Below are 16,422 nucleotides of genomic sequence, written 5' to 3' on the forward strand. Positions count from 1 at the left end.
TTCCCGAACAAGACTCTACCTACAGAATTGATCTGCTGTATGGGCGGAATTCAGGAGAAACCTCTTTACCGAGAGGTGAGAATAAAGAGCTCACAGTCTAGTGGAGCGCTTGAGGCAAAATATTAGGGATAGATCTGAGGGCAAGCCAGCCAAACTCATGAATGAGAAAGGAATAGATGAAGATCCTGCTGATCAGGTTAGGTGGGAGGTGGAGGCTGGTGACAAGCATAAACCCTGGAGTGAACCAGTTGGGGCTGGACAGGCTGCTTCTGTGTTGTATGTTGTGTCATTCTGCACATGTACAATACACAGGGAGGCTCCAAGGGGGAGGAGTGGTAACGGTGTCAGTCAGCTATGTACCGAGATTTAAATCAGCTGACCTTGATTTATTGCTGAGCTGCTAAGGCTATTTTGGACCGGTATTCTCCAGTGTCAAGTACAGCTCAGTCCTTAAATGGTCACTGGGGCCTGGAGAGCAGGTAAGGCTGGCAGTTCGCGACCCAGTGACTTTGAGGCAGAAGGCACGCAGTTTGGGAGCAATGTTACCTGGTCTTCAGATTGTGTAGGATGAGCCGCCAATGATGCTTCTGTAAGTGAATCCACTCTTATCGGTTGGTGCAGGAAGAGATTGTGAGAAACTCGTTCTAACAAGTGTGCACTGTGACAGCTCAGACAAACCACTCCCAAACCGAACGTCCGTGTGTTTTTAATTATAGATTGGGATATGATATGTGATTCTGAGCAACATAACAGTAACTAAGAAAGAGCAGCTAAAACCTTACTCGAACCATACGTTGAATCTTTGTGTGTCCTACGGCGAGCTACTTTTAAAGAAAATGCTTGGTGTCTTTGAAGAATCCCTGATGAGTGGTGTGCCAAACCGGGGAACTTGGTGTTAGCTCTGCTTCAGTGGCTCGCGTTTCCACCCCTGAGTCAGGAGTTGTGAGCTCATATCCCACTCCTGAGATCTGAGTACTGAGGCCGATGTGAGAGTGCGGGCCTGAGGGAGTGCAGCACTGTTCAAAGATTTTTCAATCAAAACCTTAAACTAAGGGCACACGCGCTCTCATATGTTGGAGGAAGTCCTCTCAGGTATTACCCCTCATCTGTTGAATCTTAGAGTAGTTCCAGCAGGAGGCCATTCAGCCTTTTATCTGTGCTGGCCCTCTGAAAGACACTCTCACTTTGTGCCATTCCCCTGCCTTTCCCCCTTAGTCCTGCACATTTTTCCTTTTCAGATAATGATCCAAGTCCTTTTTGAAAGTCTCAGTTGATTCTGCCCCCACCATGCTGCATTCCAGATCCTAACCGCACACGGTGCTATGGAAACATTTGTTCCCCATGTCTCCTTTGCTTCTTTTGTGAATTACCTTAAATCTGCACCTTCTCCCCATGTCTGCACATTCTCCCTGTGTCCGCGTGGGTTTCCTCTAGGCGCTCCAGTTTACTCCCAAAGTCCAAAAGATGTACTGGTTAGGTGCATTTGCTATGCTAAATTCTCCCTCAGTGTACCCGAACAGGTGCCGGAGTGTGGCGACTAGGGGATTTTCACAGTAACCTCATTGCAGTATTAATGTAAGCCTACTTGTGACACTAATAAATAAATGTTAAACTTAAAAAAAAACTTTTAAAATGTTTTAAGTCGGTGCTATGTGATTCCCAGTCTCTCCTCCAACAGGGATAATCTCTCCGTATCAACTCTCTTGACTTTGAATAGGTTCTCTCAAATCTCCTCCCAGTCTCCTCTTCCCAAGGAAAGCAGTCCCAATTTCTCCACTCTTTCTACATAACCGAAGTTTCTCATCCCTGGAACCATTCTTGTGAAGATTTTCCACCCTCGAATATTTTCTCAATCTATCCTGAAGTGTGGTGCCCAGAACTGGATGCAATATTTCCACTGAGGCTGAACCAATAGCTTGTGTAGATTTAATGCAACTGCCTTGATTTTGTACTCTGTGCCCTTATTAATAAAGCCACCCTCAATGATTTATGCGCTGGTATATTGAGATCCCTCTACTCTTTAGAGCTGGCCTCTTTAATGTATATCATTTGGGCGGCACAGTAGCACAGTGGGTAGCACTGCTGCTTCATGCCTCCAGGGACCTGGGTTCGATTCCTGACTTGGGTCACTGTCTGTGCACATTCTCCTCGTGTCTGCGTGGGTTTCCTCCGACAGTCCAAAGATGTGTGGATTAGGTTGATTGGCCATGCTAAAAAAATTGCCCCTTACTGTCCTGAAATGTGTAGGTTAGAGGGATTAGTGGGTAAATGTGTAGGGACGTGGGGGGTAGGGTCTGGGTGGAATTGTGGTCAGTGCAGACTTGGTGGGCCGAATGGCCTCTTTCTGTAGGGTTTCTATTCAATTTTTCTGCATTCTTCCTCCCAAAGTGAAGTACTTCACATTTCTCTGCAGTTACTTTAATCTGCCACTTATCCGCCTATTCCACCAACCTGTCTGTATCCTTTCCACACTATCCTCATGGCTTACAATACTCTTGCATTTCATATCATCCTCAGATTCTACAGTTGTGCCCTCTGCATCAAGCTCCAAGTCATTAATGTACACCAGGGAGGGCAGGAGTTCTAACGCCAATCCCTGGAAAATGCCACCATTGTGATCAGACCCGATGATCTGATCATTATCTAATTACTGTTTGAGGGGTCAGCCTGCTGCTTTTCTTACATTTTTAAAAATTCATTCCGTGGACATGGCCATCATTCACCGGCCAGCATTAATCACACATCGCTTGTTGCCCTTGGAGGGCAGTTCAGAGTCAACCACATTGCTGTGGCTCTGGAGTCACAAGAAGGCCAGACTGGGCAAGGACAGCAGATTTCCTCCCCTAAAAGACATTAGTAAACCAGATGGGCTTTTTTTTCCAACAATCGAGAGTGGTTTCGTGGTCATCAGTAGATTCTTAATTCTAGATATTTTCTATTGAATTCAAATTCCACCACCAACCATGGCTGGGATTTAAACCCAGGTCCCCAGAACGTTAGCTGAGTTTCTGGATTGATAGTTTAGTAATAATATCAGTAGGCCATCACTTCCCCTAAATCAGTAATGCTTAACGTCAGTGTCTATTCAGGAAGGAGATGCTGACTAACTATCAGGAGCAGCAGAGGTGGTAGAGGTAATGGGTGCAGTAAAAATCAATGGCCCAGATATGTACTGTGAAAGCTGGTGTGTACATCACCTGACCTGGATAGTTTGCATCTTAGGTTGCTAAGGGAAGTGAGAATGCAGATGGTGGAAAGTGCAGCCATTATCTTCCAAACTTCCCTCATACAGAGGAGATCCCAAAGGATTGGAAAGAGGCAAATGATAGAATCCCTACACTGCAGAAGGAGGCTGTTTGGCCCATTGAGCCCATTGCATCAACAACAATCCCATCAAGGTCCTGTCCCCACAACCCCAGGTAGTTACACTGCTAACCCCCCCTGACATTAAGGGGCAATTTTAACCTGGCCAACCTACCTAACCTGCACACCTTTGGATTGTGGGAGGAAACCGGAGCACCCGGAGGAAACCCACGCAGACTCTACCCAGACAGTGACCCGAGACCAGAATTGATCCTGGGTCCCTGGCGCTGTGAGGCAGGATTGCTAGCCTCTGTGCTGCCCTATGATACCCTGTTTAATAAACAGTGTTTGGACAGTCCTAGCAACCACAGGTCAGTTTGTTTATCAGTGGTGGGTATGATTTTTTGAAACATTGATCAAAGAAAGAACAAACAGACCTGAAGTAAATGCTAAAATTGGCAGTTTGCCAATAACAACAACTGAGTTGTTACGATTTACACATACAGGGAATACTACACTCGATGGACGGGTTTTCCGGCTACAATCATCCCAAAATTGGAAAATCCCGGTCGAGGTCAATAGACCTTTGCATGGTCAGTCCCATTCCCACTATAATTGCCATGATAGGCGGGACAGGAAAGTCTGTCAGGATGTATTTATTCCCAGCGCTCGGATCAATCTGGCTGTATTACCCCACATGCTCCTCCCCAAGATCCCCACGCTCATTCCCCATTGGGCTATTAGTCACATGATCCTTCCAATCCCCTCCCCCGCCCCCCCCAAAGACATTAACTGCTACAAGATCTAAATTAATGAAGGTAGCCAGCACGGATTGATAAAATACAGATCTTGACTGACTAATCGAATTGAATCTTTTTGTTTAAGGAACAGACAGTATTGATGAGGGGAATTCAGTGGGTGTGGATTTTATGATAAAGTATGACAGCACGTGAAAAGGCTGGCTACCAAAATTGAGTTTCTGGGATATACAATTCACTGTTAATCTGGATAAAACATTGACTTCAGAACAGAAAACAGTGAGTCATAGTAGACGGTTGTTTCTGAGACTGGAGGATGGTTGACACTTGTATTCCGCAAGGAGCCGGTGCTAGGATCACTGTTTCTTCAATATATATACGAGATATTAGTACACAGGATAAGATTTGAACATCTCCCATGGCACCAAACAGAGACAGAAAGTTAGGATGGTACCAGGATATCGATTGGTTGGCAGAATGGGCAAACATTGCCAGCTGAAATTTAATACATCGAGGTGTGAGGTGTCTGCAGAAGGGACAGTTTAACTCAGCTCTGCTATCCTGTACATGATGGTGGATATACAGCAAGGGAATCTACGCTCATATGAAGCACGTTAGCCGATGCGACCAGCCCTCAAAAGGCAGGTTTTGCCACAATACTGCACTTGAAGGATATAAAGTGTCATAAGTTATTTTTGGCATCGCTGTAGCCACTGGTCATCACTGACAGTCACACCAGCCCCCAGGAGGTTGCTGCCACTTTCCTCTGTCGTCAACTAATGACTCTGAGGCACAAGAATCCATGTCTAGGGATCTTCCTGTCATGCTTGCAAGTATACTTGAACACAGTTCCGTAGCTGGTTTAGGTCCAGCTGCCTACCTCATAGAATATACTTGGTTATGCAATTATTTTCCATCCTTGGGCCTACCAGAGTTAATGAACTCTGATGTGTCACACATCTGTTTGTTGTGTGACGAATGCAGAAGGTCTGCCTCTGAGGGGGCTACTGTATTTATGGTCTTTTATAGCCAGAATATACCCATAATAGGTCACAAATTGTTGAGTTTCTATTCTTGACAGGTGACCCGTGTATCACCGTTGTAGTTAGATGCTGAGAACACAGGCCTCACAAACCATTGGCCTTGTTCCAAAGGTCAGCTTGGTGTGATTCCATTCGCCTCTTGTGAGTTGGTCAAAGGTGGTAGCTGCCTTCCCTATCAGTGTATCAAGTTCTGTGTCAACGGTCACTATGGACCGAAGTAACAGAATTCGCTAACGAGAGGTTACTTAGTCTGAGCAGGGGCGGAGGTGCAATGTCCTGTCCAAAAGAGATAGGGAGAGGTAATGTAGACTTAGTGACATCATTCTAAAGATTGTACAGGGACACAGCGATCTGAGGGCTCATGTGTTTGATCTCTGAGGGTGACTGGACATAGTGGCACAGTGGTTAGCATTGCTGCTTCACAGCGCCAGGGACCCAGGTTCAATTCCCGGAAGTATAGAAGACATAGGCGCTGGAATAAGCCATGGGGTCTCTTGAACCTATTCCCCGATCAGTACAATCATGTTTGAACTGCTTTGTCTCCATTCCCCACTGCCCCGTCCCCATATCCCTTGATGTCTGACATTGAAACTCTGTCAATCCCAGTCTTTACCTATCAATGAAGCATCTCAACCCTCTGGTTCCAACTATACAGAAAGTAAAGACAGTTTTCCACATCTCAGGTGGCATGGTGATACTGTGGTTGGCGTGGCTGTCTCACAGTGCCAGGGACCCAGGTTCAATTCCTGCCTTGAGTCACTGTCTGGGCGAAGTCTCTGCATCCTCCCAGTGTCTGCGTGTCTTTCTTCAGTTGCTCCGGTTTTCTTCCACAGTTAAAAGATGTGCAGATTTGGTGGATTGGCCATGTTAAATTGATCCTGACAGGGGGATTTGCAGGGTAAATACGTGGGGCTACGGGGATTGAGTGGGATTGTTGTTGGCGCAGGTTCGATGGGCTGAATGGCCTCGTTCTGTACAGCAGGGATTCTAGTTGCTCTTGAGAAGGTGGTAGTGAGCTGCTTTCTTGAATCGCTGCAGTCCATGTGCTGTGGGTTGGCCCACAATGCCGTTTGGGAGGGAATTCCAAGATTTTGACTGCGAAGGAATGGCGATATATTTCCAAGTTAGGACTGTGAGTGGTTTGGAGGGGAACTTGCAGATGGTGGTGTTCCCATGTGTCTGTTGCCCTTATCCTTCTAGATGGAAGTGGTCATGGATTTGGAAGGTGCTGTTTAAGGATCTTTGGTGAATTGCTGCAGTGCATCTTGTCGATAGTACACATTGCTGATACTGAGCATCGGTGATGGATGGAGTGATGTTTGTGGATGTGGTGCCAATCAAGTGGGCTGCTTTGTCCTGGATGGTTTCCAGCTTCTCGTGTGTTGTTGGAGCTGCACTCAACCAGGCAAGTGGGGAATGTTCCATCACACTCCTGGCTTGTAGATGGTGAACAGGCTTTGGGGAGTCAGGCGGTGAGTTACTCACCGCGGTATTCCTAGTCTCTGACCTGCTCTTGTAGCCACGGTGTTTATGTGGCGAGTCCAGTTGAGTTTCTGGTCGATGGCACTCCCAAGGTTTTGACAGTGGGAGATTCAGTAATGATAACACCATTGAATGTCAAGAGGTTCTTATATGTGATGGTCATTGCCTGGCATTTGTGTGGCACAAATGTTACTTGCCATTTGTCAGCCCAAGCCTGGATATTGTCCAGATCTTGCTGCATTTGAACATGGACTGTTTCAGTATCTGAGGAGTCGCGAATGGTGCTGAACATTGTGCAATCACCAGCGAACATCCCCACTTCTGACCTTACGATGGAGGGAAGGTCATTGATGAAGCAGCTGAAGATGGTTGGACCTAGGACACTACCCTGAGGGACTCCTGCAGAGATGGCCTGGAGCAGAAATGACCGACCCTCCATTATACCTGGAGGTGTGAGCTCATTCAGGGAAATGTGGCATCTAAATGAGGAGAAAGTTATCTTCTCAAACAGCAGAGCATTTTCTCAAATACAGCTGGCAATGTTAGAACCAGAGAACCATAGAAAATTACAGCTCAGAAACAAGCCTTTTGGCCCTTCTTGTCTGTGCTGAACCATTTTTAGCTTAGTCCCACTGACCTGCACTTGAACCATATCCCTCCACACCCCTCTCATCCATGAACCTGTCTAAGTTTTTCTTAAATGTAAAAAGTGACCCCGCATTTACCACTTTATCTGGCAGCTCATTCCACATTCACATCACTCTCTGCGTGAAGAAGCCCCCCCCCTAATATTCCCTTTATTTAATCATTATGCATCTTAATTAAATATTACCATCACCAACCGGCTTCCCTACAAATGGGTATTGTTTCAAAGGCCTATTGCTGAGGTGGTGGCAGGACGTGGCTGAGAAACAAAATGTTTTATCATCATTTTTCTCTCAATCAGTCTTCATAACTTGCACTCTGGTTCACACACTGACAGGGGACGCTGCTTGTCCAGGATTCTCAATTCTTCTGATTATGTTGCTTTCCCATTGCGATTCCATTTTCTTTATCCCCTTTCTCCTCTCCCTCTCCCCTAAAGGTTCTGTGTCATTTCTAGGGCTGGGTTCCTTTACCCTCAGGTACACCTAATTTTTTTGTAGTCATTCATGGGACGCTGCTGGCTGGGTCAGCATTTATTGCCTATCTCTAATTGTCCTTAGAGGGCAGTTGAGGGTCAACTACATTGCTGTGCCTCTGGAGTCACATGTAGGCCAGACCTGGTAAGGATGGCAGATTTCCTTCCCTAAAGAATATTTGTGAACCAGATGGGTTTTTTCTGATAATTGACAGTGGTTTTATAGTCATCAGTAGATTTTTAATTTCAGACTTTTTTTTATCGAATTCAAATTCCACCATCTGCCATGGTGGGATTCGAACCTGGGTCTCCAGAACATTAGCTGAGTTTCTGGATTAATAGTCTAGCCATAATACAACAGGCCATCGCCTCCCCAGCTATTCAAGGGGTTATTGTCCATTTGTGAATTAAGCAGGGAGTGTAGTTTGTGAAGGGCAGCATAGCCGCGCCTAATGCTATCCTTATCTTCCAGTCAAGATCGCCAGGTCCCGCAGGAACCATGGTTGATCCCATATCCTTCCAGTCGGGGGAACATGCTGCAAGGGCAGGGAATGTGGGAGAATGGGGTTTGTAGGAGCTCATGCTAATAGTTGTACTTGATATCTCTAATTCCTCAGCAAGGAGCTGGAAATTTTGGGAGATTGGAGCCCACTCGGTAGTCTACGGAAGCCAGTTTTTAATTCAAGTGAGAAAGAAGCTGATCCATGTGCCCCAACTAAATATGGGTCAAACACAAAAGACCTTTTTGCATTGTACGGGAACAAAGTCAATGGGAGACAGGTCAGTCTCCCTCTCTCTCTCTCGGCAGCTGCACAAACTCAAGGAGAAAAAGGCACCATTGACCCAGGAGGGCTGCCAACTCTGCTAGAATGCATTCCTGGAGGTTCTATCACAATATCTCCGACCTCCAAACATCTCAAGTTATCAAACGCCCCTTTCTTCAGACCTGCATTTTTTAAAAATTGTGTCCAAAGGTCATTTAAAAAAAAGTGCACCGATTTTAAAATCCTCCCATTACTTTTCTCCCAAAGCTGATCCCGACAATGTCCAGGAGTTTAAACAGGGCGGCACGATGGCGCAGTGGTTGGCACTGCTGCCTTGCAGCGCCAGGGAACCAGGTTCAATTCCTGGCTATGGGTCCATGTGGAGTCTGCATGTTCTCCCCGTGTCTGTGTGGGTTTCCTCCAGGTGTTCTGGTTTCCTCCCACACTCCTAAGATGTGCAGGTGAGGTGTATTGGCCTTGCTAAATTGCCCCATTAGTGTCCAATTTTGGCGTATTGACGGGGTAAATTAGTGGGACTAAAGGGATAGGACAGGAGGGTGGGCCTGGGTAAGATGCCCTGCCGGAGTGATGGTGCTGACTCGATGGGCTGAATGGTCTCCTTCCACATGGTACGGATTCTAATCTTCAATTCCTGCAGGCTCCAGTGGGGAAGTGGTAATTACAATTTGCCATTTATGCTGAAGGAACTAGTTACTGTGGGAGATGGAGGCCAATGCATTTCCATCAAGTGATCTCCACATTCCACAGCACAGTGACCAACAACCTACTTAACAGTGAAAAGGAGAGAAAGCTGTTCCGAGGTTTCCCTCCCTCCAGCAGCGAAACACGTATAAAACTAGTTTGCTGACTTTCTGGCTTTATTCCTCTTGACACCTGTCCGGCGAGGCTTGAATTCCTTCAGGCATACATCCTGTGCTCAGAGTTGTCTAATTCTTACCAGCTGTTGGAACTGAACACAATGCACCTTTTCGTTCTGCTCCTCGACTTTGCATTCTTGGGTTAAAAAAAAAGTGCATGATTGAATAAACCTTGTTGCTAAGAAACATTGATATAGGAGAACAGGGCGAAATTGGGCAACGTTAACCATGAGGTGCTTCTATTTAATGTAATTAGCAGAGGTCTGAGAATAACAGGCTGTAATTAAATTGCCTGTACTGTGCTTGGGGAGGCCCAGAGGTTAAGAGGTGAACAAGGGGAATAAGCTGAGAGGCTGAGGCACAGAGCGAATCAGTCAATTCACAATGCCTGCACGTGTCTACTCTTGCAGCCACTGTAGACTTTTATTCATGGGAAATTCTCTTTGACGTTATGCATACAAATCTTACAACAGCAACAGGAAAAATTTGCATTTATATGAGTTCCAAAGAAGAGCCATCTTGAACTCGAAACTTTGGACAGGATTTTCCAGCCTCTGTGTAGTGTGTTTTCCAGCAGTGGAGGTGGCTGCAGACAGGATTTTCCAGTCCTGCTGATGTCTATGAATGGCTCGTCCATCCCGCAAGGAGGGAATCACCTAGCTTAAGTTTAAAGTTTATTTGTTAGTCACAAGTAGGCTTACATTAACACTGCAATGAAGTTACTGTGAAAATCCCCTAGTTGCCACACTCCGGTGCCTGTCTGGGTACACTGAGGGAGAATTTAGCACAGCCAATGCATTTAACCAGCACATCTTTCAGATTGTGGGAGAAGTTGCAGCACCTGGAGGAAACCCACGCAGACATGGGGAGAACATGCAGACTCCAAGCAGACAAGCTGGGAATCGAACTCGTGTCTCTGGCACTCTGAGGCAGCAGTGCTAATCACTGTGTCACCATGCCACCCCAGCTTCAACAAGACTGGAAAATCCCACTAGCGAGTCGGGGTGGAAAATCCAGCCCATTAACTCTGTTCCCCTCTCCACAGACGCTGCCAGACTTGCTGAGCTTTTGCAGCACTTGCTGTTTTTTACTTCAATCTTTATCTTTACAGTTGTGTTTATAGAGCACCCAAAGGCACTTCACAACAGAGTTAACCATCAGTATATGACACTGAGCTCTGGCAGGAGGCAGGCACCTGAAAACTCTGTCAAAGGGATGGTTTCCATAAAACATTTCAAAGGAGAAGTCTGGGGAAGAAATTCCAGAGCTTCGGCCCAAGGAAAGTGAACATACATCCAGTAATAGTAAGCCAGGATTGGAGGAGAGCAGATATCACAGAGGGATGAAGGGTTGGAGGAGATTACGGAGATAGTGATGAAGAAAACCAGGGAAGGATTTGAAAGCGAGAGTGATAATTATAAAGTTGAGGCATTGCTGGACTGCCAGCCGGTGTAAACCAGTGAGCAGAGGCTTGATGCAAGTTAAAATAGGCACAGATTCTGGATTCAGGATTTGGTCCTGTACAAACCTCCCGGCATTAATTGCCACCATTTTATTTCCTCGCTCAGTTCCAATGTCCTTTAGTCACCCGTTGAGAAATCAGAGACCTGCTTGCTAAAAGCGGCGCCATCTCTAAGGCTAATTCCTTCCTTCCCCTGAGTTAGAACACTCCAGAACATTCTCCAGAGTGCTTTCCCATTCCTGACATTTCAACAGAAAATCCAAGTTGACACTCCAGGGAAAATACGAACGGAACATTACACTTTCGAACATTTAGTTTTCCAGATAAAACATTTTAACACAAGGACCTTTCCAGGCTCAGATGGATATATAAGATCTCTGTGGGTGGCACAGTGATTAGCATTAATTCCTCTATTGTGGAGTCCAATAGGCGTAGACAAAGGTCATAGGTAGAAGAGGGCACTCACAATGTTAAAATGGCGGCGCGGGCTTGTTGGGCCGAAGGGCCTGTTTCCTGTGCTGTGTTGTTCTTTGTTCTTTATTCACTGCTGCCCCACAGCGCCAGGGAGCCAGGTTCAATTCTGGCCTTGGGTGACTGTCCATGTGGAGTCTGCATGTTCTCCCCATGTCTTCGTGGGTTTTGCTCAGGTGCTCAGGTTTCCTCCTCTACTCCAAAGATGAGCTAGATCGGTGGATTGGCTGTGCTAAACTGCCCCTTGATGTCAGGAGGACTGGCAGGGTAAGTATATGGAGCTCCGGGCATAGAGGCCGAGTGGGATTGTGATCGGTGCAGATTTGATTGCCTCCTTCTGCACTGTGGGGATTTGGTGACATACTGGCTGAAATTCTCTGACCTCGTTCATGGCTGAGGTTTTCCAGTCCCGCTGCAGTAAATGGAGATTTGGCCCAGCTTCAAATTCTCCATTCTCGCTGGCAGCAAGTGGTGGGGCATCCAACATCGGAGAATCCTGGCCAATATTTTATACCACATATGACTGAAGAAATGTAATCATTTTCAGTTCACCGACCTTGCCACGATCCAAGAAAACTATTTTGCTTAAATGCAAATCCTTGCGTCCAGTCCCTGGCACTGTGCTGATTTACCTGCTGTGAATGAGTTAAAAATTAACCCAGGAGAATAAAAAAATTCCCAAGACTACAGAGAAAGGTTAGGGCTTTAATTCTGGAGCATAGAATGAGAAGAGGTTTGATCGAAGTTTTCTAAAATTATGATGGGTATAGATAGAGTGAAGCTTTTTCCACTGAGGCTAGGGGAGAAAAAAACTAGAGGACATGGGTTAAGGGTGATTGGAGAAAAGCTTAAAGAGAATATTGGGGGGGTTCTTCACACAGAGAGTGGTGGGAGTGTGAAATGAGCTGCCAGATGAGGTGGTGAAAGCAGGCTCACTTTTAACATTTAAGAAAAACTTGGACAGGTACATGGATGAGAGGGATGTGGAGGGATATGGTCCAGGTGCAGGGCAGTGGGACTAGGCAGATAAATAGTTCGGCACAGCCAAGAAGGGCCAAAAGGCCTGTTTCTGTGCTGTAATGTTCTATGGCTCTACTTCCTTTTCCTTGTCGCCATCCAAAGATTCCTACCAACGAGTGAATTTGTCCTGAGAGTTGAATTGGAGAAGTGCGTGATGCCCCACTTGGTTGAATAGCCTGTTGATTATCGCAGCTTGCGGCCTGAAGGCGAGGTATCGAGGGTCGGTGACAAAGTTCCCCGGCATGAATTAGTGCCTTCTGCAGTCATAAAAATTGCCCAAATATTGTTAACAAAGTGATTTACAGAAAAAGGGAGTCTTAGAAGTCAGTTCCTGTCGAGCTGACAGGCAGACGAGATCGATTCCCTGCAGGGGGGGGGGGGAGTCAGGCAGCCCTGTAGGCCACTAGCTGTGTCAACGATATCAACTGAACTAACACCAGTGTACAAATTAGGGACAGAAGTAGGCCATACGGCCTCTCGAATCTGGTCCCACTTTAACCTCAACTCCACATTCCTGCTAACCCCCAATAACTCCTCACCAACCATACTTATCAAGAACCTCTGCCTTGTATTCAAACTCTCTGTTTCCACCACCTTTTGGGGAGGTGGAATTTCGCAATTTCACAGACTCGCAACCTCCTAAGAGACAACACTTTTTTTTCTCTGTTTTAAACGGGACCCCTTATTTTCCAACAGTGACTTAGATTCTCCCACAAGTTGGAACATCTTATCCACATAAGTTCATAAGATATAAGGGTAGAATTGGGCCATTCGGCCCATCGAGTCCGCTCTGCCTTACGATCATGGCTGATGCGCTCCTCATCCCCATAACCCTTCAACCCATTACCAATTAAAAAATCTGTTTAAACCCTCCTTTAATTTATTCACTGTCTCAGCATCCACCACACTTTGGGGGAGTGAATTCCACAGATTCACAAACCTTTGGGAGAAATAGCTTCTCCTTAACTCTGTTTTAAACTTCCTACCCCTTATCCTAAGACTATGACGTTCCGAGGCTAGAATGCCCCATAAGAGGAAGCATCCGCTCCATGTCTACTTTATCCATGCCTTTTGTTGTCTTGTTTGCCTCAATTTGATCTCCCCTCATTCTTCTAAGTTCCAGAGAGTATAGGCCTAAACTGTCCAATCTCTCTTCATACGACAAACCCCTCATCTCTGGAATCAATCGAGTGAACCTGCCCCCAATGCCACTACATCTTTCCTCAAGTAAAGGGACCAAATCTGTACACAGTCCACCCTGTCAAGACCCCTCATGGTTTTGCTCCTGAATGATCAGGTCAAATACTTCCTATGTGTCATCAATGATTTCTCTACATTTGCCTCCCTGTCACACATCCTCATCAATAGCGTGTTCCTGTACATTCCACACCACCCGTGACCTTAACATTTTAGTGTTTCCCAGCAAACAGTCGCTGGGTGGCTTAACCCATGATCCAAAAGCAGTAATATTATCCCCCCATCTCAGGTCAGCAGGAGGTCTCTTGGTGATCGGGATTGCTAGACAACAAAAAGCCAAGGCCTATCTCATTCACCATCGAGCATCCATGCAGTTATCTGACACGGTGATAATGGAATTGTTGACATAGTGATCAACCTCCTGTTAATTAGCCTGCAACAGACCAGGAAAAGGCATGAGGGCAACACCAATGGAGGCAAGTTTTATGAAGCCGTTCTTCGCATCACGCTCCACCTATCAGGTCTAGAATTGTTCAGATTGTCTATGAAAAGCATTAGGCCCTTTGTGTTGTGAATGTGGAAACTGAGGGCCTGAAATTTTAGGACGGTAGGAGCTTGGAACACCGCCTTGCCGACTCCCAGAGCCCTTTAACTCTCTAACAAGTGTTGATTGGTGTAAGGTGGGACTGCAGCCCTTCAATCAGGAGGAAGTCCTGCCTTGGTGAGTTGTGATCAGAACTCCTGACGAAGGGGCAAAGCCCCGAAAGCTAGTGGCATTTGCTACCAAATAAGCTTGTTGGACTTTAACCTGGTGTTGTGAGACTTCTTACGGCGTTGCCAGGCAACCAGGCTTGTTGCAGCATTGGGAACAGCCCAGTGACAAAACAGAAGGGACTGTTAGAGTTTGGCCTTTGACTGATTTGATTCGATTACAGATAAAAGGCAAACCGAACTCAACCAACAGAAGTATTTTTGCGACCAGTTTTTTGCCAGAAATTTTTAAAGGGGTATAAATAATGTGAAGAAAAAAGCAGAAAAAAAAGTTGAGAAGGCACACAGTGGGCACGATTTTCACCCATGGCCATTCCTCATTTATGAGGCATTTGAAGATGGCGAGGAGATGTGAGCCACTTCTTGAGTGGTCAAGGTCCACCTGATGGCATTTTCAGACACGCCAGTCAACGGGTGTCTGTCACCCTGCCTGTAACAATGCTTTCATATGTCCCAGCTGTGCCAGTGTGGGTCCCTATTTAAAGTTTATTTATTAGTCACAAGTAAGGCTTGCATTAACACTGCAATGAAGTTACTGTGAAATTCCTACAAAATTTAAAATTTTGTAGAAATAGGAGGGGATGTATATCTGGCCTACCTGAACCAGGCATGAGACCTAGAGCAGCTGCTCACTCGAGGCCACTCCATAAATAGCCTGGAACATTTTGTTCAGCGAGGTCAAGCAGAACAGAATGGTCAGTCCAGGGTCCAATAAAATCTAGAATTTTGGCACACCACCCCTAGTTTTATGAGTTGCCGGCGAGTCTTCATTGAGAGTTGGGCAGATTGCCAACTCTGTAATGAGGCCTGGATCATTTCCAGACTGAAGCCTCTGGCTGGATGGTCCTAGTGGGCACAGTGGGTGTATTGCTAACTCAACAATGTATTGGCAATTTGTTTCAAATCACTCCTAACGTCAGAAAGGTGCCTGTTTGATGTTTCAGGAAGAGGGCAGATGTTCAAATTTGAAAAGAGATTTTTAACGTGCCAGAGTTTCTGCTGTTTGTGAGGTAACCCCAGTCCACATTGAGAAGTATTGTTTCTTGTGCACTATACAGACAAAACATTCAGTTCATAGTGTACATCGGGCAGAAAGAAAGATGAGGGTGCAGAATATAGTGTTAGAGTCATAGTTAGAGTGCAGAGAAAGGTCAGCTTAATATATGGTAGATCCATTCAAAAATCTGTTGGCAGCAGGAAGGAGTGTCCTTAAGCAGGAGAGACAGGTGAACAGGAGACACTCTAGATCTTATTGTCCATTAGGTTGAAAGCCCCACTATCAGTGCTAGTGTGGAGAAAAGTGTGGTGCAGAATTCAGAACCAGAATGACTTCATTCAATAGGTCGTGGATCTGTGGAATTCTTTATCCGGAATGCAGTGAATGCTGGACCACTAAACAAATTTAAGAAGCAGTGAGATAGGTTTTTAATTAATAGCGGGATGTAGGGTTATGAAGAACAGGCAGAAAAATGGTGTTGAGACCCAGATGAGGTCAACCATGATCTTACTGATTGGTGCTGCAGGCTTGAGGGGCTGAATTGCCCACTCCTGCTTCAAGTATTTACGTTCTTATAACATACAACTTTAACAGTGTTGGTGGAAACAGAATCTTTAGAGGTTGAGGCTTTGGCAGTTCATTGTGACTTTGATTTGATTTCTTATTGTCACATGTATTAGTATACAGTGAAAAGTATTGTTTGTTGCACGCTGTACAGACCATTCATAGAGAAGGAAAAGTGAGGGTGCAGAGAAATGTGGTGAGTCGAGGATTTGAAGTGGTTTGAACACAGGGATCAGAATCTTAAAACAGAAGCATTCAGGGAGCCCATTGTCTAAAGAAGGCATTTCTTAATGGGTCTGGTTAACGGCAAATAGAAGCTGGCTAATGTTTGTCATCCATTTACCTGTTTGCTCTCAAAACAGAATCACCTCACCCACTCTAAGCTGCCTGATTAACACAGCAATCCACACAGGATGCAGGAAGTCATGTCCCAGTTCTGTCTACTTTTGATGAAGGCACAAGGGAGAACATTGAAACACGGTTGGCAGAATTTCCTGCAAAACGTTCCTATCTTAACCATGTTGTGAAGATTAAATGTTTTTTCATGTTACATGATTACCTATTGCACTTGGACAAACAATGAGTATCAAGA

At 45.7% G+C, this 16,422-nt stretch overlaps 1 protein-coding gene across 1 annotated transcript in view; it reads left to right on the forward strand.

Annotated features, from left to right (window-relative positions):
* Positions 1 to 445: 445 nt before the first annotated feature.
* Positions 446 to 16,422, forward strand: part of svild (supervillin d) — a 174,610-nt gene continuing 158,633 nt past the window's right edge. Inside the window, exon 1 of the mRNA XM_080213812.1 lies at positions 446 to 589. Within this exon, the coding sequence (XP_080069938.1) occupies positions 579 to 589 (11 nt within the window). The 5' untranslated portion in view covers positions 446 to 578. The remainder of the gene's footprint in view (positions 590 to 16,422) is intronic.

This window comes from Carcharhinus amblyrhynchos, chromosome 27, assembly GCF_965287045.1.
Source record: "Carcharhinus amblyrhynchos chromosome 27, sCarAmb.v2.hapA, whole genome shotgun sequence".
Taxonomy (NCBI): Eukaryota; Metazoa; Chordata; class Chondrichthyes; order Carcharhiniformes; family Carcharhinidae; genus Carcharhinus; species Carcharhinus amblyrhynchos.